The 27,447-nt window shown below is 44.8% G+C and overlaps 1 protein-coding gene across 11 annotated transcripts in view; it reads right to left on the reverse strand.

The window, feature by feature from the left end:
• Positions 1-27,447, reverse strand: part of LOC104929205 (thyroid hormone receptor alpha-B) — a 188,901-nt gene that overhangs the window by 20,816 nt on the left and 140,638 nt on the right. For 9 of the 11 annotated variants that reach the window (XM_027289788.1, XM_019277736.2, XM_027289789.1 and 6 more), the window contains 2 exons: positions 8,911-9,308; positions 30-91 (listed from right to left, as the gene is read on the reverse strand). In XM_027289788.1, coding sequence (XP_027145589.1) covers positions 30-91; positions 8,911-8,966 — 118 coding nt within the window. In that variant the 5' untranslated portion in view covers positions 8,967-9,308. Of the gene's footprint in view, positions 1-29; positions 92-3,933; positions 4,114-8,910; positions 9,309-11,773; positions 11,793-27,447 lie in introns of those variants that run through there. The other 2 variants (XM_027289795.1, XM_019277738.2) reach the window with 2 other exon arrangements.

A 27,447-nucleotide genomic window follows, 5' to 3' on the forward strand; every position in this document is an offset into this window, starting at 1 on the left:
CATCATAACACCACCCATCAGTTACTCACCAGTCATACTCTTCACCGAACATTGGCTGTTCTTCCTCTTCCTTTTCGGGCCATTGAGCCACCTGAGAGAGAACGACAGAGACGGAGAGAGAAAACGCAGTGAGTAAAAGTGAAAGTGTTTACTGGATTAATACTTTCTGTATCTGGATCACATCTGCAACTGTTCTGGGTTGAAATGTGATCGGATCTCAGCCAGAGTCAGCGAACAGACTACAGACACGGCATGTTTGCTGACGAGACAAAGCTTTAGATACCGATTCCAGGTGTAAAAGGTGTGAGCATAGAACTATAATGTAACATATAAGTCACATAAGTCAGGTCAGTATTCGTCCCCGTCTTTGTTCGTCTCTAATTGAAGTAGAACAGGAAAATGGTTTGTCGCCACTTTAATTCCTAACAGAGGAGTAATGGAGCTCTGCTGCAGCCACAAGTCAAGGTTTATTCATAAGCATTATATCCAACGAGGAGGGAGCACTTGCGGCTACAAATGGTTGTATTTAGCAGCAGAAAATCTGTTCTCGAGGGTTTTTCCAAACTGAATTCAAACAGTGGGGATACAATTAAAACCACCAACCCCCAAAACAAGCCTAATTGTTAGAGTACACGACGACAACAGACCGAAACACAGAGAGCCAGATCTCGCAGCACTCTTCTGTTTGGTTTGTTCTCCCGTAATTTGCTTTAGCATGAATGATTGTTGTGCAACGCCGCAGAATCAATCAACACATCTGCCATCACAACCTGGCAACCCGTGTGTGTGTGTGTGTGCGCAGCTGCTAACTTCACGTCACGATAAAACCTCCTGTATTTTTACATCTAAATGTTGGCAGGTATGCAAATAACTCCCGACATGTATCCAGCAAAGAAAGGCTCTCAGTGAGCAAAGGCGCACATGAACACACCTGCATCCACACTGACACATGTGAAAGGCATGTACAGCGCAGATGGGAACTGGCTGCTCTGAGGGGAGTTATGAAAGCGTGGAGATGGTGGTGGTGGAGAGAGAGCGAGAGAGAAAGTAGAGGGTGGAGTACGAGAGAGAGTCGGTGAGTGCTTCTTGTCAGTGCTCGGCGTGTTTCGAATCCCAGGAGTTGAGCTCGCTCTCTTTGCTCTCAGACACTCATGATAGCTCCAGCTCCAGGAGAGGGAGCAGGACTCCATTAGCACCGCCAATAAAAACCACGTCACACACTGGCCTGTAGGTTACATGAGCTGTGTGAAGTATTACTGTACGCTCTGCTGCTTTATTAGGATACATTAAAGGTACAGTGTGTACCTTTAAAGATGATCTATTAGTGGACATGAAATGTGACATGCTTAACTATGTTTTCAGTGATGGTTCATACAGCAGTATGTAGAAGCTTTTTATTTTAAATGCTACATTATAATTATTAAATTTACTGTTTTACAAAAAAAACATTAAAAAACATGATTATTTATTGATTGAGAGGTTAACTTATAGTTCTTTACTCACATTCCTGAACACAAGAATTAGTTTTAGTGATTGTTGAAGAAGTGAGCCGGCTCAAATCCGGGTCTAAAAAGTTTAATTCAGTTTGAGATTCCTCTTGAATGTCGACAGCTCGGCTGATGGGACGATTATTACGAGGCGCTCTCTACCTCCAGTTTGTTTATTACTTTCATATATCAGGAAACCTGGACTCGATCTGGCTGTGATGGATAAATGTGATGGAAGACCTCGTGTTTTTGCCTCGGCTTAATTCACTTTAAGTTTCTTTATCGAGCTCATTATACCGCAGTAAGACTGTCCAGACTGAGATCTGCCTTTAATGTAAATGAAACATGTGAACGCTTTGTCGCAGACGTGAACCTGAACAGCTTCTGTCCTGCTGCATTTCAGAACTTTATCTGACGCTAGATAAAGTGCTGAAATGATCATTTACGGGGAATATTTATAACATGCGTTTGCCTTGGCACCTAACATTCGCCTAAAGCTTCGGCAAATTTGTATAATTCACTGGCATGTAGCAGTGTGACCTCGCCCTCTCCCTTCTAGCGTGAAGGAGAAACTATGGTGGCCATGAAAGGTGTGAAAAATCAGAAATCAAGAGCTGCTGTGTCTAAACATGGAGGTTCAACGTGGACCTGCAGCGCCTTTTAGATATTAAAGATATCACAGCTCTTATTTTCAGGTGATTATACCTGAGAATATGAATATCATTTTATCTTTTAAGATTCGCCCTCTGTAGACACAGCTCATCGAGCGTCGAATGTTTGTACACGCTGAATAAAAATATGTATACAAATATGAGGAAACCTCTCAGTCTGGTCTCGTGTTTACATGCAGAGACACGATCGAACAAAGACCTCTATCACACACACACACACTTCATTTAGTTTCTGTGCTTTGCAAAGTTTCTCTTCTGCTCTCCACGAAATGATCAAAAAGTTTTGCAGACAACAGCAGACAATGTTTCCCCTCCCTCGTCAGAGACATAAGATAATTGCCTGTTAAGCTCAGGAGCTGCTGTAATTGTGCTTAAATGCCAACTCAAACTGCCGTCCGCATTTTATTTCCCCTCGTCTTGTTCTCCGTTATGGTTCTCCTTTGCCCTTTTCATCACACATCACACGGCTTAATGTGAAATTAAAGTGAGCTCTTAAACAGCCTCCTGAGTCAAAGCTTGATTTATCCCGATTGTTGTTGCGTCTTATTAGAAACTCAAGCACATAATTGTTCCTGTCGTGGTGGGAGGAGGACGGAGGCAGAGGACGGAGGCAGAGGACGGAGGGCCGGAGCGGTGAGGATGCAGCAGCAGCAGCAAAGGCTGCGAGGCTTTCAGTTAAAGACCTCAGTTAGAGTTAAGCTGTCTCGCAACAAGAGACAAGGTGGAGCCTCCACTGCCACTCAAATGTAAATGTCTGCCAGTTGGCTTGCACATCACTCCATACAACTGCTGGACGCTACAGCCATCAAATTGTCAGCTGTGTGACAGCTCACTCCTCCCATGTGACAGCTTATTGTTTAAAGGTGGAAACAGATGAAGTGGATAAACAGATACTCTTTATTCAGGTCTCCACGGTTACGCCCCGCTCCGTGTCTTATATACAATAATCAACTAAGAAGCCACACATACGCAGAGAACTGGGCGATGACGCGATCAAGAAGTGACAATACAAGCTGCAACTCTCTGAAGAAGCTCCGGCTCTAAAACCCTCGACTGATGTCTGATCAATCCCAAAATAGCATGAATGAAAATACGAGCAGCTAAAATAAAAAGGAGCTTCGCGCTCTCTGCGGAGCCTCAGAAGTGCTTCCCGCTGCTCTGAGAGCTCTCGGTGAGAGAAACGGTGTCAAGTGGCCCTGAGAGGCGAAGAGGAAACACAACAACAGCATCGGCTCAGAAAAACACAATATGCGTTAAAACGTTCCCACGTCTGGTTGAGATGAGGCAGCATCTTAAAACAAAGATACATTCTCGTCTGTCCTGATGATACCTGATGATTGATGCAGGAAAACAAAAGCAGTCTGATCAGATGTGGCGACGCAGACGAGTATTTTTCGATGGATTATGATGATATTTCTTTTTTTGCAGGTCGCCGCCACGCGCTGCACTGGCATACCAACGCATTTCATATTCCAACTGTGACGGGGATTGCAACACACCTCTAAATATGCAAGGTCCCCTCACACTGTGCCTCTCAGCAACATGAGCCAACCCCACACAAACATGCACACTGTACTTTCTCTCTCCAGCACACACACACTCACACTCACGTATTGCAGAAGAAACTTGAAGCTGACATGTAAGAGCAACAGTTTGATCCATATCACCCCGAAGCTGTGTAGTATGTGTTGCACAACAATATGCACACACACACACAGGCTAAAGCAAACAGGCTGAAAAACTGGAGCCAAAAATATGACATGAAAAAGACTTACAGCGCTGACCTGATGACGCAGTGGGACTGTAAAATATGCATGGCTGACTCGTACTTCCAGCTGGAGCTGCCGCTGTACACTAGCTGCTGCACAGCCCTTCATACGTGGGCTCAGTCTATCTGTTTGTCTGTCTCCTACACCCTGATGTCTCTACCAGTTGAGCTATCTTTAGCCTCCTGACCCACTCCAGTGCATTCTGCCTCCCCCTCCCTCCCTTCTTTTATCTGTGGGACTTTCTTGCTCTCCCGGTAGCACCACCCAGTCTATCCTGATTGGAGGACGGCAAGCATCTCCACCTGTGACTTTGACAGTGATGGCGGGGTGTGTCGGACAGGTAATTGTTGTGCTGTCAGGTAACTGAACACTGCGGGTTTCAGGCAGCATGCATGACTGACAAAGACATACTAAAGAGCCACAGCCGCCCTCAAGCCCTTACAGATGAAACTGGCACACATCGGGCGAGACTGTTATTCTGTCGTCTTTTATCATGATAATGAGTTTATTTAGTGTGGAACTTTTCACAGAGCAAGGCCACAAAGAGTTTCACAAGAGCAACACGGATAAAAAGACACGTGACGTGACACAAAACCTTTTATATGAAGATGCACAGCATCAAAGATCCAGCAGAACTGTTTTTAAAAAATAAAAATAATCCCATAGAAACATAAAAACCAACATGTGTTGCTGTCTTTGATGCTTTTTCCCTTTTTAAGATGATGCAAAACAGACTTAGCGTAGGACACTTGGTGGTTTACGCACGCATTAGTACATACGAACTGCAAAAAGGCTGTGAGTGATTATGAATTGAAGATAAAAATAGATGAAATATATAAAAGAAAGAGAGAAAATGAATGAATGGATAAAAACCTGAAGAGGAGGCGAGTTTCTGATACTAAGAAGTGACATGAAAACATGCATTCTCAAACAGCCAAGCCACCTTTTATTTATTTATTTATTTATTATTCCTTTGAAGACGTCAGCCCGCAGAACCACAGCGTGGTCAGCTGATGAAGTGCAGAGGAATCGAGAACAGCATCCCTTCAATCCCTCTATTACAGGAGCAGCAGCCTGTTTGTGTGTGTGGATGAGCCAAAGACGGACGAGAAGCGGCGAGCGGGAGGAAAAACAGAGCAGTGAAGCTGTCAATCTGCTGCCAAGCGTACAGTGTGAATACAGGATGCAGCTTCTCGACATCAAAGTGAAGCTCCCGTTTTGTTTCCCCCAACCGTCTTCGCTCTGACGATCAGCTCCACCAGCTCTGAAGGGTTATTATTTATCTACAGTGCAGAACGAGGCAGAGGCAGGAGAGTAGAGCTGTAACAGGGCTCTGTTACTTCGTACACACTGTAGTTTAAATCAAACAGGGACTATTTTTAGACGTGCATTAATACACATTTGTTGCTGCGGTGAGTATATAAGGCAGCAGGACGGGGTTTATTGGATTAAGTCGATGTAATGCAACAATTGTTTTGGTCTTTGTTGATATTAACGAACATTGCAGTGCTCTTGAGGAGAATGTGCCTGTGTCTGATACTTCAGTTCAACACTGGAGGACTGAGCAGCGCCTGCTTCGAAACTCCTTAAACAACAATACAAAGACAAACCGAGTCCAGAGATCTACAGCGTCTGGATGTCAGCTACATGCTACAGGCCCATGGCTGCGTCCGTCCTGTACATCCAGTGCTAATGGACACTTTGTTCCCTCGTGTGTCTCGCCACTGTCTAAATTACAGGCTGAGCTGGGACGGGTAGGATATAGCAAGCCACTGAGTGAAAGCTAGACAACTCCCACTGTTCAAATACAGCAGTGAACAGCAGCCCACACATAACCAACACTAAACACTAAACACGGAGCGAAGTCCTCAAATACATGCAGCCCTGCACATCCTGTAAAAAAAGACTCTCCAGACTGAATTAGTACATTTAGCCTGGAGTTATTTCACTTCCTGTGCACACACACACACGTTTTGTATGTGTGCGGCATCTATAAATGACTTTCTATACTTTTCTAAGCAACCATACCCATAACCACACATGTTTAGTGTGTGCACAACTTAAGAAACATTCAATTCTTTTGTAAATTACCGGAGAAAAAGTTAAAACAGGATTCTTTCTCTTCACATTAATGTACAAAAACGCACAAAACAAAACAACAAAAGACATAAATGGTTCATAATAAATGACTTTTTTCCAATTTGGATTACCTTGCCTTTGAATCCACTTGTTGCTGGCCTTGTACTGCCTCGATCAGTTCGTTTGTTTGTGGCTTGACTTTGATTTTTTTTGTTTTAACGCGTTCGTTCAGTCACAAAATAAGACGAACTAGCTGCAACATTCGTGTTTGGTGCAATAAAATGACTGAGTGAGCGATAAACATGAAGGATCTTACTCTTTAACTAAAAGCTCTCTCTCTGTAGGGATCCCTTCCATCATATTGTCATACACTTATAATAAATATAAACATTTTGTCAGTGCACAACTGCCCAGAAGGATTACACAGCCTGTTCTGCAGCTGTCGGCTGCAGGATGTTTTGCTCAATACTGGAACCATTTTTTAAAAAGTGTCGTCCCCACTGGTCACAAAAAAACGTGAGAAAATAAGAGTCCAGGTTAAAAAGAAATACTTTACTTCTCGCTCTACTTTGTGGGAAATTGCGACACGCTTTCAACCTTGTGACACATGAAGCCGGAGCGATCTCAGCAAGGTGAAGACGAGGTTACGGGGTAAAAAATGTGCGAAGAACATCGTCAGTTTCACCTCGTGAAACAAAACTTTCTGAAATACTAGCAATGCCTAACACGTCACACACTCACCGACAATCGACACAACCCTTACGAGTGTTCCAAAAGGTGTGTGGACACACCTGTACAGTGCAAAGAACATAATGAACTAACTAACAGGTGTCAGTGTGGTCCCTGACACACATACTGGGAGTTATTACCGCTCATCTTAGGCTGATCGAAGCAGCTCATGCCTGCCTGCGGTGGGTGTGAAATTCTGATGATATCCTGTCTAACACGTTGAAAGAAGGTCGTGGGAAAGCAGGAACGACATTATGTACAATTAAAATCATCAGAATCACTTATCGCAGCTGAAGAAAGGCTGAGCTCTGGTCTCGAACATGTTTGACTGGAGGGTCAGATCAGCCTGTGAAGCTCATCAACAACAAACATCACACACACACAGACTATGGCACAAGCCTTTGTCACTGTTAATGCAACACAGTGCAAGACTCCTTGCATCATCTGACATGTTGGCCGAAGTGACGCAACGCTGCGGCTACATGTGAACGACTGAACTGAATCCAGCGTGAAGTGAAGCGAAACAATTTATTTTACTGAGGCAGACAGCGTCAGACTTTCTCTGTTACTCACGGTGATTTATCACGGTGACTCTCTTTAGTCGTACACGGAGCGATGGTCGGTCTTTAACATCGCGGTCATATTTGTTTTATTTTCTGAGGTGGTTGTAAAAAGTTTGTATTGTTGAGCACATATCAATCTGTCTTCAGTCCATAAGTACAGGTGTTCCAGTCTCTGCATGCTGGTTACCATAGTGTCACTTCAAAGAGGCCGACCGGTTCGAAACAACAGGATGACAACATGCAGACGGGAGGGGCAGATTTAATAAAAGCCACTGAACACACACCGCTGATATCTACCCCGAGCACCAACCACAAAGAGCTTTATCCTCTGTGCTTTTAATTATCCGGGAGGTGCGAGGCGTCGGCGTCGCCGTCGGCGTACAGGTGTTGTGACACAAGCATAGATAACGCAGAATACTTACAGCCGAACATGTCAAATGAAAGAGAAAAGCCGGTGTGGCGGGCTCCGACATCCATGACCACAACAACTGTCACTGTCCCCCACACACCCACCGCCCAGCAGGCAGAGCTGTTAATCTCCTGACAGGTGTCCATGTTAGCCGAGGAATCCATCCATGCTCCGCTGGACTGACTTTCTTAACACCGGCTTGTAATAGGGCGCATGGAGACACGGCGGACGGGAATCTGATGCTGCATTCTAGGAAGGCAGCTCGCTCCCTCCGCATGGTAATAATAACATCAACTCTTTTGTTGTGATCGCATGCTGGAAGTTTAACTGAGACTTTAGCTGCTCTGGCTGGCTTGAACCTATCGGCACCGCCATCCTCGATACGTGTAGCTTTTTATCTCTTACTAGGAGTTGGTGGTTTTATTTTAAGCGATGTATAAATCACAATGTAGCCGTCATTTATGTTTTAACTTCAAGTTTGAATTGTCTCGTGTTGCCTTCAGGTGCTCCTCTCATCCTCTTAATCCTGAACTGTTTTACTTCACGTCACGTCTGAATCTGATGGAAAGTTTCAAAGATATTTGTCACAGTAATGAACACAAACTTTACTGGCACGATGACGACACGCTGAAGTGAAAACATGATTAAGCTGAAGCGTCATAGAAGTGACAGATCTTCTTTAGTTATTCTACATTAACTTTATAATTTAACCCTTTAATGTGAAGGATATGATGATCATAGAAGCTTGAACATTAACTGACTGATCGACCCTTTTCTTTTACCCGGAGGCCCCACTAGCACTACGAGAGAGAGAGAGAGGCTCCATTCCACTAATATTATGTTTTCATTAATGAGAAGGGGCTTAAACAGTGCTGTGTGTGTTTGTGTTCGGGCCGGTCTGACTGGCTCTGCTCCTCAAGATGAAGGAGGAGGAGGAGGAGGAGCGTCAGGGTCAGATGTAGTCGTTCTCTAAAAAACAATTCAGACGAGAGGAAGAGAGTGGCGTGGAGGAAGAAAGGGGGGCAGCTATGTTGTTTAGCTTGTCAGGAAAGAAAAGAGAAAACAGCCCGAGACATGTAAAACGCTGAGCAGCATGAGAAAGATCGAGACGATAAAGGAGGCGCTGAAAATAAAGATTTCCTCTCGAATGTCCTCAGAAAACCTCCGACACGCGCGTCACATCATAACAGACACGCGACTCACCGTTTCTCTTCTCCCTCTGATGGGTTAGGGTCCTGCTCCTTGGGAACGTGTTCCATTCACCTTAATTCCATCCAGCAGCCAATCATGAGAGACTGAGGCAAGCCCCACCCTCGGATGCACACTTGTCATTCGCCGGTCGGGAGGGGTCAGTCACCGAGACATGACAGGGTCCTGTCCCCGTTTTTTTTTTTTTTTTTTTTTTTTTTTGGGGGGAAGTGGGGAGAGGGGGGAAGGGAAAGGGGAGGGGGAAGTCGACCCCCTCGTGAGGTTGATGCGGTAACGGCTCGGCGTGAGACTGCGAGATGTCAGAGGTCCTCGTCCGGGGGGCCAATCGGCAGGCGCTGGGGCCGGGGCTGGATGTCAGTCTCAGGGGTACGGAGGGTGGAGTGGGATCCAGCCTGGAAGAGAACAAAGGACAGTCAGATTACAGTGTCTCTGCAGCTGAAAGCAATCCATCATCTGCATGAAATTAATTACTCACAGATTAATTGTGTCGTTTCTTTTCAAGCAAAACTGCCAAAAAAAAAGTGAATACTTTATGAGCATGAGCATTTTTCATCAGTAATTGTGCAATCGAGAAAATAATCCACAGATTAATCGTTAAACTGTCTCTGTCGTGGAAACACGTATCTTTTTTATCATTCATCAACAAACTCTCTCCAATCTATTCCCTGTACTGGCTTCGACACAGTTATTCATCTGTACAATAGACATTATGAGGCAAAGCTGCATGTTGTGTCTCTGCAGAGCGTCCAAAGACGGCCGGGTCATGGCTGACAAGAGCCCAACAACCGTTCAATGTTAGGTCAGAACCAGAATAAACTGAGCAACACTGATGGGAGGACGCAGTTTAGTTTTCAGTCCATGCATCACGTGAACTGAGTCAGCCTAACAGAACAACAATGAACTCTGCTGATCTCTCTGAATTCAGGAATCCCTAAAGGCGATCTGAAGAAACTGTAGCTGCAAAGCAGTTTCACAAATTTTAAATACTAGCTGCTTCGAGTCTGGAGGGCGATTTTTGAGAGGAGGACGAGTGGATCTGACTTCAAGATGTCTAAAAAATGTGAATATGGACGATTGAACTGTCTTTAATCGAGCGGAAGACGTGAACTGCTCTCTTTCATTCATCCTTAAATGACCATGAGCTTAACGGGTTAATTCAAGTCATTGGATACACACACACACACACACACACACACACACACACACACACACACACACACACACACACACACTCATCTTCTTACAACACATGACGTGCATGGATACGCACAAAACAAGAGAAATTCCTCCGTGTCACACACCGAGTTAAGACTGGATATGATGACCTGCAGGGTCAGAGAGGAAACTTTAACCTCTGACTGCTGCTGCTGCTTCTGGGTACTCTCTAGAAAACTGTCGATGGGACGTCACCTCGCTCTGGCGCCGGGTTAAGAGCATTAAGATGAGCAGCTGAGTGTGTGTGTGAGTGCTCAGAGGGTCTTGATCCATTAGCCTTTGCCTCTGCGTTGCTCGGTTGTCCAAGGAAGGCTTTCATTCTTCCCTCTGCTAATCCCTGGCTCAATGCCTTTCTAATCCGGAACAGTGGGATACAGGGCATGAGAATGTCCTTAGACATGACTGATATTATTATTGCTTTCACCGCTAATAGAGCGATTACAGGCTTTATTCAAAACAACATTCCTCGAACAGGAAAACAGGCGTTTCTGCAGTTACGTAGACGTTACGGCGGGAGTCAGATTAAAGCAGAAAGTGGCTGATTCACACCGCGGAATAAAATCTGTGTGACAGCGAGGAGAAGTAATAATCGTTTACATCAAATTTTACATCTGCGAATATCTAAAAAACTTTAGAATTAACTTCAAACATGAGCTGGTTGATTACGAGGATTTACTGTTTTTCTACCTTTCATATTATTTATAGATATTAATACATTTATTGTTTTTAGTTTCCAAACTCTCTGGAGGCGTAAAGAGAATTTATTTAGTGATTATTTTAATGATTAAAAAATAATTTAACAACAGTGATGATTAAAATAACGAGTCACCTACAGCCCGACAATAAAATACACTTTAATAACCAGTGTTGATTAATAAAAATAATTTCATATCTGCCAAGTTGAAAAGCATTCGTTAGTTGACTTTCAAGCACTGAATGAATTCTGTTTATTCTGTTTATGAAGCGGCCGTCACATTGTGAATGTTTTTATTCACAACTCGTCGAGAGGTCGAGATGAGAAACGTCGTGAAGTGACACGGGGACGTTATTGTGTTGTACATCAGCTAATTAGCACCTCTAACAAAGACAAACGTCATCTCCACAACAAGCTGCTGCCAACGGAGCACAGACACGCTCCATTCATAGTCAAGGCTGTGGCAAAGTCGACCCGAGCAGGACCGGCTTTTAGCGCGACGCCGGAGAGGACGGCGATGACATAAACCCAGAGGTCCACCGTTGATGGAGTGTGCTTTATCAACGCTCTCCTCTCCATCACGTCGACTGCTGCTGCGAAGCGGCACGAGGCCTCAGCTGCTGTTTGTTTCTGCAGCACAAACACGGAGTTGTTTATCACGCCGAGTCAAAAGAGGGAGGCCATTGTTTCAGCAAGCAAGTGAAATTAATTCTAAGTAGCAGCGAATAAAAGAACCAATGACACAAAAAACATCCTTCATGACTCTGCCTCTTCAAAACTTTAGATATCCGGGCTGCTGGGTCACAACAGGCTGAAGGAGGGCACGATTTCTCCTGCTCATTTTTTCATGAAACATAAACTACAACCATGCTGCAGCTGTCATGCATATTTTTCCAAGCTTCGAGCCTCTTGGTGAGTTTTTTTCCCCCATGGGGGCAGTAAGCTGACCTCTGAGGAGACGTGCAGGCAACTTCTGTGGATCGCTGCTGACTGAGTGCAAGACGTTTCCCTCCTTTTTTCTTTAAACAGGCTCACGTAGTGTGGTGCTGGTTGTTTCTTTACACGCTCATTAACCACGTAACACTGCATGGATGTACGCAGAGAAGAAGAACAAAGACAGTCTGATAAGTCTTCGTGAGGAGACTCTCTCCCGCTCTGCAGGCCGTATGCATTCCTTCTCAGTTACTGTGTCCTTGTATGTACTCATTCGCCCTTGCTCCCACCCAGGATGTTATGCTCATATTAATATCCACTCAAGGTCAGGGCATGAAAATACAGTTTGTCAAGTGGTCTGGGGAATCTGAGTGCACGGCATAGTCGGGCCGAGGAAGAGACACTGAAAGCGAGACGAGATAAGGAGGGAGAGTGAGAAAGAAAGCGAGACTGAGATAATAATTTACAGTGCTTTATGGAGCGGCACAGCGAGGTACAGTCGATGAAAGGTAAAAAAAAGAGGCTTGATTTAGGGCTCTGCTGGAACAAAGACAAAATAAAGCCACTTATCAGGTGCGGAAGACGAATAACAGGAAGAGAACAGGATTCAGATTTAGAGCGTTCAGCTGGTTCTGAGCGCTATACGTACATATATAGATAAACGTCTGGGATCGTACGGATTTATTACGCCACCATTTATGGTCTCTGCATTACAATGAGCGATAAAATGAGAATATACAGCTAATGCGGAGATCGCATCGAAGGAACAAATCATGTGGAGTCTTAATTTGAAAAGAGGAGGAAGCAGAGGAGCGGACAGGTAATGTGAGAGCGGATCGTTCCCCCCAGGTGAATTCAACAGACCCTTTTTCAGACACGCTGGCTTGTCAAAGCAGGAAGAACACGGCTGGGATTAAGAGCATTAATGACAGCCGCATTCCATTTAGGTGAGCCGGGTCTCGGGCTCGCTTACTGGCCTGGAATGGAACAGGACCAACGTTAATGTTAATATTTACACCTGGGTTACTCCGGCTTCAACCAATGACAGCATGAAGGATGGACGGCGTGACAGTGACTTCATCTAAACTTCAGTTTTCAGCAGTTAATTTCAAACCACAGAGGTCGTCACTTGACTGTAACGAGTCAAAATGTTGTTAACGGGTAAAAAAAAAGGTCTATCCTGGCATGCAGTCACATGGTATGGACCTCACAACGTCAGATTGTTTCAGTTTTTCTGGATGGACACGTCCTAACCTGGTTCTACGTTTGAGACATTTGCTCCATCTCCAACCGGATAAATCAAAGCGGAAACGTTGCAAGAAATGACGAAACTAATTCATGAGGTTGAGAAGTGCCACATCTGATATAAAGAGTACGAGGACACGAGTCACGAGGCTGACCTGACTAGAGGGTTGTTGGGACATGGTAAACTTTCTTCTATTCTAAAAATCACTGCTCTGCTTTACACTTGAAAGGTCGCTCTTAAAGTCAGCAAAAAAAAAAAAGAAAGAATGGGGACGCAATGTCGGCTCAGGAGCTAAGGTGTCGCCCAACGTCCACGTTTTGGAACTAGCCAGACTTTTAACAGATGCTGTTTATCTCGACTATTGTCTGTCTGATAAAACCCAAAACAGCTTAAAAGCAGGAAAAAAGTACAGAAACATCGACTGAAAGATCTCCGTCTCTCATCAGTTCATGAACAGTACGTCGTACAGATATAGAGTCAAATTAAAGGGCATACTTTAACCTTCAACCTCAATGAACAGGGATAAACAGACGGGTACAGACATTAATAATCAAGCTTCAGTATTTGTGATGCACGACACAATGTCTCGACTAAAGTTGCAATGACACATTCAAGAAGTCGGACTCAATCAAATGAATGCTTTGCAATCAAATGCTTAAAAAGCAGTCCAACATCAAAGTTCTCAGATTCTTCACAATATTATCTAGCACACAAACACACACATGCACACAGACACACACACACACACAGACACACACACACGCACACAAACACACACATGCAGACACACACAGTGCAGCTCACATGGCTCAGCCACATGCACCTCGATTCTTCCAAGACGGCTTCCAAGTTTTAATTGGGCCTGAGAAAACTGGCATTTCCCCCCTGAAGCGGGGTTCACCTTTAATTGCGCGCTCTGAAATGCAGCCTTTAAAATGCATCAAAAGAATAACTGGTGGATGCATGTTGATGCCCGGAGAAGCTCAGAATTAATTAAACATGACCCGCTCTCTTTCTCCGCCGTTCCAGGGCAAAGAGATCGATGTCCCTCTGCTCTTCAGAAAGTGAGGAGAAAAAAGAGGTGGATAAATTCTTTAGTATATGCTATGAGGATGTGAAACGTTCGTTACAATGTTTGAGTCTTCTTTCATAGAAAGAAATCAATTCAAGGAGCGCTGGAACAATATTTAGCAGCTGAGCTCAGCATCACGAGAGATGCTTTGATACCATTAGCATGTATCACGTGCACGGGGGAAGGAAGAGCGCCCATGTAGGGCAGATTTTCATATTTGTAGCCTTGGACGTGCGCTGCATAATTCATCCTTCCAAGTTTGGAAGCAACTGTTGTGTTTGAAATCACGGCTTCGAGAATCAAACACGGTTCTGGACACGTATAAATAACACATCCAACAAAAAGGCAGCACGCTAACAGTACACAGGGAGATGGTGCAATCCCCAGAGCGTGGAAACAACACGGCCCCCCTCCCTCATCACCACCGCTGAGGTGCCCTTTAGCAAACCGACAGCGGACAAAAGGACTCTCTCCTAACGAGCCGCGCTAATTGGCGGCACACGACGGCGCATCACACTTTCTCGCCTACAGTTAGCAGTGTCGTGATCTTTGGTTGCGTAGAGCGGAGCTTCGTTCACACTGCTAGTTGGCAAAGCGGGTGTGCAAATTAACCTACAGAGCGACGTGCATATAAACACAAGATGCAGAAAACTTGTTTGAAACGAACTTTCTTCGTTAACTGCAGCAGATTCTCGTTGACTTCCTCCTTTCCCTCCGTCTGCACGTCTTCTTTCAGATTTCAGTCAATTTAGACGTGACTGTGTTTTCACGCTGTGCTCTCTGATCTGTTCGAGTCATCGACTTTAAAAGAGGGGGCACCCCAGTCCACGAGATACCTCGACTACGTGCTTCTTCTAGCAGCTGCCGGCTTGTCCTGGCATGCAGCAGATCACGTCGACTCAGATTTGCTAATTTCCTCTGAAAATGTTTTATTTCTTTTACTCTTAAGGCTCTTTACAATATGATGAGTGCAGGTTTAATGCGACCTCAGCGACGGTGCAGGAGAAGATGGAGGTGCACGCATGCTCGGCTGCAGCGAGCAAAGTTCAGTCCTTAAGCTCCTGAGGAGAACCCTTGTTAGAATTCACACCGTGACAGCAGACGTGGGGTCAGCGCTCCCAACTCCCAAGGGTGGCCCGGGCAATTAGTGGTTAAGTAATGAACAGGGCCGGGCCAAGTTGTTGATGTGGTGCACGCAGTCTGATCATTGAGGAAATGGAGGTGGATGTGTGTGTGTGTGTGTGGGGGGGTGAGGCAAGTGTTAGTACCCTAGGGTCGCTTGCAGTCAAAGGCAAAGAGATCATGTTTCATGCTGTGTCTCTGCCTGCTCCCTCGCCGGGATAATTACTGTCAGGGGATTATTAATAGGTGCTAATAGGTCACGGCAAAGTGACTAAATGCTATCTCTATGCCCATTTTTCTAAACGTGACCTTGAGTGTGCACAAACACAGACGCGTGCATGCAGAAAAATGTTAATGTTCAACTCGTGCATGTGCGGACACGAGTTGTGATTTGCGTTCGCGAAAGACTCCCAAACTAACCGCCTGTGTTTATTTCTTACGGTGGGAGCATTAACGCCTGACTCAGCAGCGCTCTGCGCCTGACACAAGAAGCCGCTCGAGAAAGAGAGAGAGGAGAGAAAAAATGCTGTGACACGGATCTCTGGTTTCAAACGGTTTGAACTTTGACCTACTTTGACGCTGAGCTTTTTTTCGAGATCGGCCGCGCTCGTGTCATGTATGTGCACATGTAGTCCTCATGTCACGTAACCTGAATTTAAATGTCAAACAACAAGCGCGACATCAGTTTGGAAATTGGAATGTTTGTAATGACAACAACTCATTACAGCGTGTATGTACAGTATGAGCCTTTATATAGTACACAGTGCTGTCTCTGAAAACGGGAACACGGTGTCCTAACCCTGACTCTGCTGGTAACAGTATGTTTCTTTTACTGTTTGCATGACATGTACAGTATGCATGTTGGGTGTGTGTATACAGATACGTCTGCACCGGCCAAGTGCAAATAGGACACGCTGGGTACACGAGGCCACGTGGCACCATGCTATAATTCTCTCTTTGCCAACAATCGCTCCACCTTATCTGCCCCTTTCACCATTTTATTTGTTTCAAGTCTGACTCCATCCGTCTTCACGTCGCTCCCGTCGTCTGTGTGTCGCTTTCAAAACTAATAATGATAAAGACGATGATAAGGTTGTAAAACAAAACCCCTGGGAAAGCCGAAGCCTGTGTCACGTCGACTACTTTTGTTCCCTGATTAATGCCGAAATTTCTCCGACGCTGCAGCTCGTCCAGGTGGAAGACACCCTGAAGGGACTGTCAAGATTTCAAAAAGACGTTAAAAAGTTCTACAAAGGGACGTAAAATGACCACGAAGAGATGCAGAGTGACAGCAGAGAGTTACAAACAAACCACACAGAGATGGAAAACAACTGCAGGGACACAGAGCGACCGCAAAGTTCATCACAAAGACACACACGACGACTACAAAAACACTTTTGTGTCTCTTTCAGTGTGGGTGTCTCGTCCTACGTAGGAGGCCGGGCGGCCTTTAGCATGTCTGTGCCCAGGGTACCCATTGTCTTACAGTCCACCCATGATTGCAGCAAAGCCCCAGAGGCAGACAGAGACAAAGATGTTGAAAGAGGTAAAACAAGCACAGAAGAGTCTTAAGAAAGCAGCTGGATATGTAACGATGAGCTGGTTCACAAACACACACACTCTTCTTTTGAAATCGTTTGTTTACCCAGAAGAGACATTCACACCCAGTAGTTACGCAGTGACCACAGTTTTCTGAGCAGAACTGCAGAGTTCGGAGTTATTTAAGTGGGGGGGGGAGGCCCAGCGTGGCACCGCTAAGGCAAGGCAGAGCTGGACGGACGGCGCCTGGCACCAATGGGGACCAATCAGTGGAAGACATAAATCTACACATGACATCTGCATACGAGCACGACGGGCGAATAACGACACCGCCTGGCTCCCAGCACTACAGAGTCGCTCATTTATGGCCTCGTTACAACAACAAAATAAATGTTAACGATCTTTTATCGCCTTTGTTCACATTAGAAATGACTTCTTATCATTTTAGTGTATTTTTTTAATGTTTGCTTCATTTTCGTGCAATCGCTCTTAAACAGGCTTTTATTTATCAGAACATTTTATAACTGCACGGCCTGTTTTTATTTATTTTACTGATGCATGTTTTATTTTTATTTTGCTCTGGGCTGCATGTTTGCATGAAAGGTGACGTATAAATAAATAAAGTTTGAGTTTTATCTGTCTTGATGTCGTCTTTGTGCACCATATAACGCTGCAAATAGACGATATAAAAGGTTGCAACTAAGGCTTGTATTCATTGTTAATGAATGTGCTGATTATTATTTCAGTCATTAAGAGGTTGCTGCATGTTTTTTTTGTTGCTGTCCTGCCCTGATTTTAATGCAACATGAGAAGAACTGAGTTCATCACACACGCGTGGTGAATCTGCAGAAACAAAACACCTCTGCGGAGGTCTGCCGTTCGAGTTAGACGACTTGTTCAACCTTTAAAATGTCAGAAGAGGCTGAAAAATGATTAAGCTGCGACTGACCATCCAAAAACTGTTTTGATATAAAACAAAGAAAAGCTGAAAATCTTCAGACTTTTGTTGCTGGATAATGAAGTAGCACAGTGACGTGTAGTCATCATGAATGTTTGAAAGGTCTGGGGTCGGGAGAATGTAACATAATTTAATACTTCTGCTGTTATTTATGTATTTTAAAGACAGTTAATCTAGAAGGTGGGAGAGAGAGGAACCGCAGTATGCTGGATTTATTTGTGAAAAGCTCCACACAGACACAGACAGTCAAACCGGGCTGAAGGCAGCGGGAATAACACCCCCGGACGTTCTGTGACTAGTTTGGGGGCGAATGAGGCAATGTATACTTTAACAAGAGCAATGTACACGGAAAAAGATAACACACCCACACGTGTCTGCTTATACAGCGAGCCCAGGCCAAAGGGTTAAAGTACGTCTATAATGTTAACGTATAAACTTTTAATCTGTGCGGCAGAAGAAGAAGAAAAAAAAAAGAAAAACAATCTGCTCTTTCTCTCCACCTCTCTCATCCCTCCTCTTCCCACCCTCTTTTGGCAAGGACAAGCGAAGGTGCTGCCAAGAATGTGACTGCATTTGGAAAACAAATCCAGCTCACTTCTCTTTTTCTTTTTTCTTTTCCTCCACTGGCAGTTTTTTCTTTTCCTCTCTCTCTCTCTGTCTTCTCCTTAAGGTGGACGTCGCTCCGAACGCTGAGCGTTTCTTACTTTGACAGATCAAACAATCTGCAGGTCGCTCGGCTTTTTGTTCAGCTAAATGTGCATTTCCTGAACCCCCCGCTCACCCTGTGACGTTTCCACACACACACACAACCTTGTGTTTGGTCCTCAGCCCACCTTAAGAGAGAGAAAAAAGTGCCCTCTGTGTGAAAGTGTTGCAGGCTGTGTGCTTTCCCGATTGTTTTCCTGGAGATGGCCACTTCCCCCGACACTTGTTCATTTCCTCACAGCTAATGGAAGTGTAACCGTGACAACACGGCGATAAAGAGAGATCTCATTGTTTTATTAAGTGCAGATTACTTTGGAATAAAACTCGCAGGCTCTTTAATAAAGGACGTGTTTGTACAGATTCAACACAAACTATAAGAAACAATGAGATTGAAGAGAGAACGGGCCTGATTTCAGATGCAGCCACACGTATGGAAGTTCTGCTTCTGCCTCCGTGATTGATTCCCCGTGTGGGTCCAAATGTTTGGAGGCAGCAGTCACGCCACATTTCATTCTGAGAAAGAGAGAAAAGGTGTGAGTGTGTGGTGTGAGTCAGCATGTGCGAGCGGTATAATTAGACGAGCTCGCAGTGGAGGGAATTCCATTTAGTGTGTGTGTGTGTTAGTGTATCCAACATTAGGCAGATTGAGCTGGCACTGTTAACATAGCAGGCGAGAGGACAGGTTGTGTGTGTGTGTGTGTGTGTGTGTGTGTCTGGGCCCTGAGCCTAACCTGCACCACCAATGTGTGCACACACACACACACACCATGTGAGTGTGACGGCATGGGTAACTTTGTCCAACTGTGCCAGCAATCTGGGCAATCACTGAGCTCGGCCCTGCCTCGTGTTCCCCTCACTTCATCTCTCTCAGGTGCAGTCGCCACGCCGACAGCCTCGTGGGGGTGGAGGGTGGATCTCCTTTTCCCCAGATTAGAGATGGAGCGACAGGGAAACCCCCCCCCCCCCCCCCCAGAAACAAAACAAGGCCACAGCAAGGACAAGTTTATGAAAGACTGTCAACAGCCCGCACGCTTCCCCTACCCAACGAGGAAGGAGATGTTTGTTTTTGCTACCAAAACACACGCGCCGAAAAAACCCCGCAAAACACAACTCTGCTGAGTGAAATGAAAACTGAAAGAGTCAAAACAACCTGACGGAGGTTTCCCCAACAAAAAAACCCACATCCACACCAAATCCAAGAGCAGATCAAGATGAATCACCGTGACGACCAATGACAGTATAAAGAGGTCACCCACAGGACGAAGCAAAGACGTGGATCATCGGTGGACGCTCTTAATCCTGCATAACTTTAAGCCTTAATATAATGTGAACAGGTGAGTTGTATATAAATTCACCCTCAGTACAGTTGTCATGAACGGGGAAATTAGCTACAGAGACCAAAACTGTTTTTTGTACCAGGCTGTAAACATGTTTATTTCTGCTGTAACATGAGGACTTATGGAGACTGACTCACTTCTGGAGCCAGCCTCAAGTGGACGACAAGAGGAACTGCAGTTTGTGGCTTCACGTGGAGGTTAAAAACTGAGATTTTTAATGATAACAAAGGCTTGGAACTTTCAAGGATTTCAAGGACCTGTGGAAAGTATTAACTTCAGTTATACAAGTGCACATTTATTAATTTTCTGCCCTTTTAACACATTTCGTGTCATGTTTCATATCTTCTTTAAACGTTCACACACACGCTGCAGAAACTCTGACACTCAGCAGCTGCTGTGATGTGTTAGAACCCACGAGCATTGATTCTTAAATGAGTTGAACGTTGTTTGTTTTACATAAAAGAACACAGATTCACGTCCCCTAAAGTGGTTGTGAAACAACAGAAATTGTTTGCATGTGTGCGCACGTGCACGCGGCGTTACACTATACAAGCCACAAGTGTGTTTCGGTGTGTGTGTGTGTGTGTGTGTGTGTGTTTGTGTGAGTTTACAAACAGGGCTGGGATCCAGGCACCAGCCTCAGCTCAAATAAAACAAACCAGACTCGCGTCAGGCGAATAAACAAGGGCACAAATAAAATGATATAAATAAATATGTGCAAATTTATCAAGCAAAACAGCAAAAGCCTCAACAAATTGGGACGGTTGTGTGTTTGAGGTGGAGCTGGTGGAGCTCCATCAGGGGAGAGAGAAAGATGGAGTCTCGCCTGGTTTCTTTACTGAAGCACGTCTGTGTGTCTCCGTCTCTCACGGCCAGGACAAACTATGAAACCGTGGACATGCAGGAGTCCGGGCTGAAGGTGGAGGTCCAGGATACACGGGTGGGGGTTGGTGGGGGGGTCCTATGAGGCTGAGCAGCCTGGTTATCAGCCCAGTAAGCATGCACTGATTCCTGTACGGGCACAAATTTAGCCACTGGCAAGAGAAAAAACAGCAAGTTGTTCTTTGAACTTTAACTTGACCTTTCTATTTGGTGCTCGCGCTCAGCGTGGGGCGACGTCGTCTGGCCTAGATACATCAGGCCGAGGCTCTGCATGCGGCCGTGCACACATGGAGCTGACCGGCCTCCTGTTTGGTATGTATAGGATGACACCCGGCGACCACAGAGAGGACACTCGGACCTGATTTACCGAGGAGTGTTATTCAGGCCAGCTAAAGAGGACACATCCGGGTCTGGAGATGAGCCAGCACAGCGCCTGAAGCTCCAGGAAGAGACAGGTACCTTAACTTTTCAAAATAAAAGCATGCTTCTCTGCTTTGCTGCTGTTTCATATTTTCATGTTACAGACGACAGAGACGTGAGTGAAACCTTCCTGCACAAACAGCTTTTGTGCATTTGGTGTGTCACGTTGCACGTTGTCTGACTTCCGGTTTATTTAAAGCAAATTGAAATCATAAAATCTGAACCACGCCCGGAGGATTTCGTTAATTAACCTCGGATTTGAGCAGCTATTTCTATTTTTTTTTCCACTTCTGTCTCAGTGAGGAGAGAGAAAACGAAATGTTCAGTTCAGATCTACGCGCAGAGCTGGAGCTGTTCCTTTAACTGTAACGTACAGATGTTTTTAAGACAAACCTGCACATGTACACTCCATGCTCCATGTCACCTCCCTACGCCCCCTCAAGCCTTTCCATTCATCTCCACATCTCTGTCACCTCCATAATGAGCAATAAAACACGTACTGTAAAGAGACCACAGACACACGTATTCACAAAGGACCAACATGCTTACATCCAGCCTCTCCCACCCAGGGGTGTAATGAAGCCTACGAGGGCCTGATGAGGCCCCTGGGCCATAACTACACCCCCATAACACCCCCACAACACACTACAATCTCAATCTTTTCCCCTGACTGGATGCAACAGAATGTATGAAAGAGGAGAAGGTGGTGAAGAAGGAGGGGCCCAAAATGTGAAGCCAACACGCTGGAAGGTCGTTTTCTTGGCAGAGAGTCTGGTCGGGGTACCGAGGGGCCTGGGGCCCTCCGATTCCCGCCGGCTTCAACCCGAGTGCCTGTGTGGTCCTGGATCTGATTAGTGCCAAGCCCTAGTCATATACAACAGACTTACACAAGGTACAGCTGCCCCCATATGAACGCTGTACACATGCAGCGCGTCCAGAAGTACAAACACTCCTCGCAGCTCGGAGATTCACTTGTTATCCGAACGATGTCAGAACAGATCAAGAGGACGTAAACGCGGGGCGGTGATAAGAAACAGAACACGACGGCGGGAGAAGAGAAGCAGTGGAAGAACGCGGCGGGAGCCAAGACTGTCAGAGCGCGGAGTTTAGAGTTTTCTCTGCAAACATCCCAGAGGAATAAAAAATGAAACAGTTACTCAATCATCTCATCTTTTCCATGCTTTCTCCTTGTTTTCTTTTAATGGATGTTACACACACACACACACACAGATAGAGCACACCGAGAATCAGTCCTGAGGCAACCGTACGTCCACGAGAGGGTTGTTTTTCTGCAGTGTGTGTGAGTTCATCCGGAGTTTGCCGCCAGTGTGTGTTTGCCTAAAAGAAGTTGAGGGAAATTGTGTCCATGTGGCGGTCCATACATACATAACGTGTTTGTGATTCAGAAACAAAGAAAGAGGCCGGACGGACGCCAGGAGGAATTTTCTGCTGCCTGAACGTGTCGTCTTTAAATCTTATGTTATCTATCATGATGGTGAGAGAGTGAAGGGAACAGCATGTATGTTCAGACAGGCTCCACCTGTCCTGCAAACGCCTCAGGGGGTGCGTCGACATACGATTCTTCATCACAGTGCTTATTCCCGTGCACAACAACTGCTTATTTCTTCAGCTGAAGGCCCGAATGTTCGGATTCAGAGAGTCAAAGAAGCACATCGCGGTAGGAAAACTCAACGCCTCATTAATTCTCGCACATTTTTATTTTTTCTAATCAAGCGTGTGGCCACAATAATCTGGCAAAGGTTGGAGAAACCGAGCTGGCGTCCTGCATCCTTAACGGGGCAAAAAAAAAAAAGGGGGGGCTTGGAGCGAGCTGTCAGCAGCCCGTCACCGCCACCTCCGCATTGTGTTTCTGCCTTCGTGGGTCGGAATCCGTGTAATGATCCGGTAGGCTCTATAAAAAAAGTGTTGGGGCTATACGGCAGGGTGTCTGCGGTTGCTGAAGTATGTGTGATCGTGTGATCGTTAGGCGTCCACGTTAGGATATATAGGATCCATGTGAACGGACTATATACTGTACTGCAGGCAGGTTCAGATATGTAGGGCACAGAATGAACCATACTGCTTTTGTTAAGGAATCTCGACATGTTTTAAAGGTGAAATATGAAACATTTCGGCATTAAAAAGGCCAAAAAATGCTCCGCATATATTATATATTTTATCGAGCATGTACTTGTTTGCATGTAAAATGTTTCCAGTCATGTTAAAACACAGAAATCTGGAGTTTTACTGCAGTAACTCACTGGGACAAACAACAACTCCCATGATCCCACGCTAATTTGTCTTTTGATGTAGCCGTGGAAAATACATGCATTATACATATTAAACATTCAGGACATAAAAATACTTTTTACAGGCTTCAGGAGTTTAAAGTCCAAATATTGTTCATTTGAGAAGTTTAACAGCGAAACACAAAGCGTCTCCTGCTTCCCTATAAAGCCCGCTCTCTGTGCATGTGCACAGAAGTTTCCACATCGCGTTAAATCCAGATTTAAAAAGGTCAACGCTGAATTTTTTTTTTTACCTCTTTCAGCAGACGAAGGTGAAAACAGGATTCAGGTGTCGAACGCTGCACATGCATCATCGTGCGCGGCGAAGGTCAAACATCAAAGTGAAACAACAATAAGCAAAACACAGGTTTTAACAAAGACGTGTGTGTGTGTGTGTGTGTGTGTGTTCATGACTGTCCTTGAGGCACACAAACACGTGTCCATTCAGCTTCTAACATCACATTTATCAATGTGATCCTGTTGATGCAAAGTTTAAAAATACAAACAAACAATACTATAAAAGTATCCTGAGTATTTGTTGTTATCAGAATCAGAAATACTTTAATAATCCGAGCGGGAAATGATTTAATTTATTTTATTTTAATATTCAATTATTATTTTATGATCAGAGTGTAAGACTACATAATATAAAAATATAATTGTGGCATGATCAAAATCGTCATCACAACAATAAGAAGGTTTTCTAGTATAAACGAGATCTCTGGTCTGTGGTACAGTGTGTTTACTTTGTTGCTATGCAGAGGAATCTCTAAAATATATATCCATCCTCAATAAATGAATTTAGTAACATTTAATACTACCTTAACACTGTGAATGAAAGTAGTTCCACTGTGAGATCGCAGGAGCATAATTTGAAATAAGTTTTTTAAGATAAAAGTGATGGTGAGAGAGTCAGAGGAGGTAAAAGTTCTGGTTCTGTTCAGGATTCAACAACAGTCAACAACAAAACAGCCTCGTATTATGAATAAACCTGACCTGACGCTGTCATGATGGCGGTGCACGGAGAGACGAATATTCTCTGAAGTGTTTACAAAGTGTCAACAGTTTGAGAAACACTGACGTAGAATAAGTTCAGAACAAAGCAATGAACTGTGTCGCATGTTTTAGTTACAGCTTCCTCCTACAAAATAAAAGCAGAATTCACAACCTCTGTTTGTTTTTACAGCTACAGTCAGACTTGTTCTTATTTTTCTAAAGTTTTTTTATGTATTTGGTGACTAACTTCATGACTTTTGTCTACGCTATAAAATATTTTACGGTGAATGACAGTAGAAGATCGTAAAAATATGCCATGAAGTATGAAAACCTTCATTTTAACGTCATTTTAAGAGAATTCATACAGAATAAAGTTGTTTCTTTGTATTAGAAACTGCTAAAACACTAATATTTAATGGTTGTGTCAGTGTACGCCTGTTAATGCCAAAAGCAAGTGAAAGTCATCAGAGTCATTAGATTAGTACGACAAACACGTCAAACTTCAGGTGTGCTCTAGTTAAAACCTATGGAGGATCAAAGGCCTCTCGGCAAACAGAACATTGCGTGCTCTTAGTTCTTAGATCTCGTCTGAGCAGTTTTAGCCCTTAAGGGGAAGCTTTAGATATGCCGCTCCACGTGGGGCAAGAATGAGGATCGACCACATCGAGACAGTCCTGTTCGATCAGGTACGGGACAGAACCCGTGTTCAAAATACAACAACATACACAAAACATTCCAGCTAAAGTTCATCTTATGCATTAAGCACAGACAAACGTGTGTACAGAAACACTCCTATGGAAAAGGTCAGAGGGGGTTTAGTGCGCCTAAGTTCACCTCTGCAGGCTCACACACACACACACACACACACACACACACACACACACACACTTACTTCACTTCTGCCTCATAGAACGTGACTTCTGACCCCTGCGCGTCCTGAACCGAACAGAGGAAGCCAAAAGAAAGGAGACGAACAAAGAAGACAGACACTGCACGCTTGACTTCACACTGTGCGTTTCATTTACAGTACGGGTGCATGCAGGCGTGTGCACAATAGGGGAAGGAATGCAACCTTCCAGAAACACACCTGCCTGGATGAACAGGTGCTTATTATAGTATATCACCTTTTCTCTGTGATGCATTTTGATTTCTTCCTGCAGCTTTTGTTAAACCAACAAGCTTCTGATGTGAAGCTGCAGCTATTTTTACTGCGGCTCAAAGGAGAAGTTCTTCTAAAGGTTATGAGTGCGGGTACTCATAAAGGGGATAGTGCCGGAGTTTGGAGCCAAAAGAACTGACTAGGAAAAAGAAAATCCATCAACATAACAAGCTCGTACGTAGATCTCTTCTTCATGTGGTTTAAGACGGCCCAGAATGTGTCGTAAAAATACTTTTTCCACTTTTGTGAGGTCAAATTAAAAACATTTACGCGGCACACACGGCAACGAATGCTCCAATTAGTTGATTTATCGATCAGAGAGCTGCTTTAATAATCAATTAATCATCATTAAAAGTAATTTATCAAGTAATCTGAAGGCGTCTCCTTCGAATCAAATCATTAGAGCCCAAGGAGAAAATCATTAGGTGCAGTTAGGCGTTGCTGAAGCAGTAACACACTCTCTTAGGGTAACCGAGGCAGCTGTATTGCCACTAAACAGCTCAGCAGTTATTAAAAGATAAAATGCCTCCATCGTGTTTTTTATGCTTATCCGTAGTTAAAATGAAGCTTCAGCAGCCTGAGTTACACAAATCAAGAGGACATCTTCTGAAATCTCTCTTTGCTGAGCTGCTGAGTGGAGGAACAATCCCCTTCAGATATTTCTCAGGCACGTTGGGAAAGGGATTCTTTTAAAAGGTAACTTCGCTTTCTAATGTGGACAAGAAGTTTTGAATCTGGTCCAGTACTGAGCGAGAGAACCGAGAGCCACGAATTAGGCTGCAGCGTAACGCTTGTGGACAGTTGTTGCAGGAATGCAGAAAGTGAAGCTTGTATAAGAGGCTGACAGCTCAGCTGGTTCTGACCGTGTAGATGAGAACTTATCGCTGTGAGCAGGAGTCTGCAGGAAAAAGGAGTACACAGACCGAAGGGCAGACGAGGACAGAGATGAGCGACAGGCAGAGGAGGTGAACCAGCTGCTGCGAGTCGGCGAAGCTCGGGAGACCGGTGGAGCTCCTGTGGGTGCTGCGACCTTAGTCTGTGCTCCTACATCCACAGAGGAGATTTCACAGACAGATCACGTGAAAGGTACAGAACACGTTTAATTATTCCTTCCGTGATGTTGCCAGACAAATCCGTTACAGTAGCTCTGACCTCTTCACTGTGTTTTTATCAGTCTCCGTCTGTTTGTGTGCAAACTATGGAGATCAGTGATTTGCCTTTTTTCTCGTTCAGAAAAAAGCCAGAGCACTCTTGTTTACACTCGAGAGCAGCTGTCAGCGCGTTAGTATACTCCCTGTGTGAAGACTGGAGATCCCTGCTGAAGTGAGGAGGAGGAGACGGGGATGCAGAGCTGGATCTAAAGACGGTAACAGGCTAACAGAGGGAGGATGGAGAGCGTAGCATCACAGAGACGAGGCTGACGCTGAGGACTCGCCGACATGGTGCCATTCATACATATTCACACAGTATCTCGAGGACACATGGACATGCAGAGTGGAGGAGCCGGGGATCGAACCACCAATCATCTGATTAGTGGACGACCCTTTGGAGACGGCTGAAGACAGACAGGCAAGCAGTGAGACAGGCGGGGAACGACACACAGCAAAGGAAACGTCCGTTGACCGCAGTCAGAACCGGGTTGCTACAGGAAGCCCACTCCAGCTTTCTCTCAACACTTGTCCTGGTTTGTTACTTCGACACAAAAACATGGAAAATATGGCAGAAAAACACAGACGCTGCACTTATCGGCCAGTATAAACAGGAGGAGCGATTACAGCGAGCTAAACCTTTTTCTAATGTTTCACCGTACGTCTGGGCTGATCTATATTTAACGGGCTGCTGAAAGCCCAAAAGATGCCAGTTCCACAAACCCAACAACAGAGCGATCATTCACAAAAGGAGGACAAACATTTACACACATTAAGAACTTAAGAACACGCCGCGCATTGCAAACATACCGAACGC

The sequence above is a fragment of the Larimichthys crocea genome, chromosome XVI, assembly GCF_000972845.2.
Source record: "Larimichthys crocea isolate SSNF chromosome XVI, L_crocea_2.0, whole genome shotgun sequence".
In the NCBI taxonomy this organism is placed as follows: Eukaryota; Metazoa; Chordata; class Actinopteri; family Sciaenidae; genus Larimichthys; species Larimichthys crocea.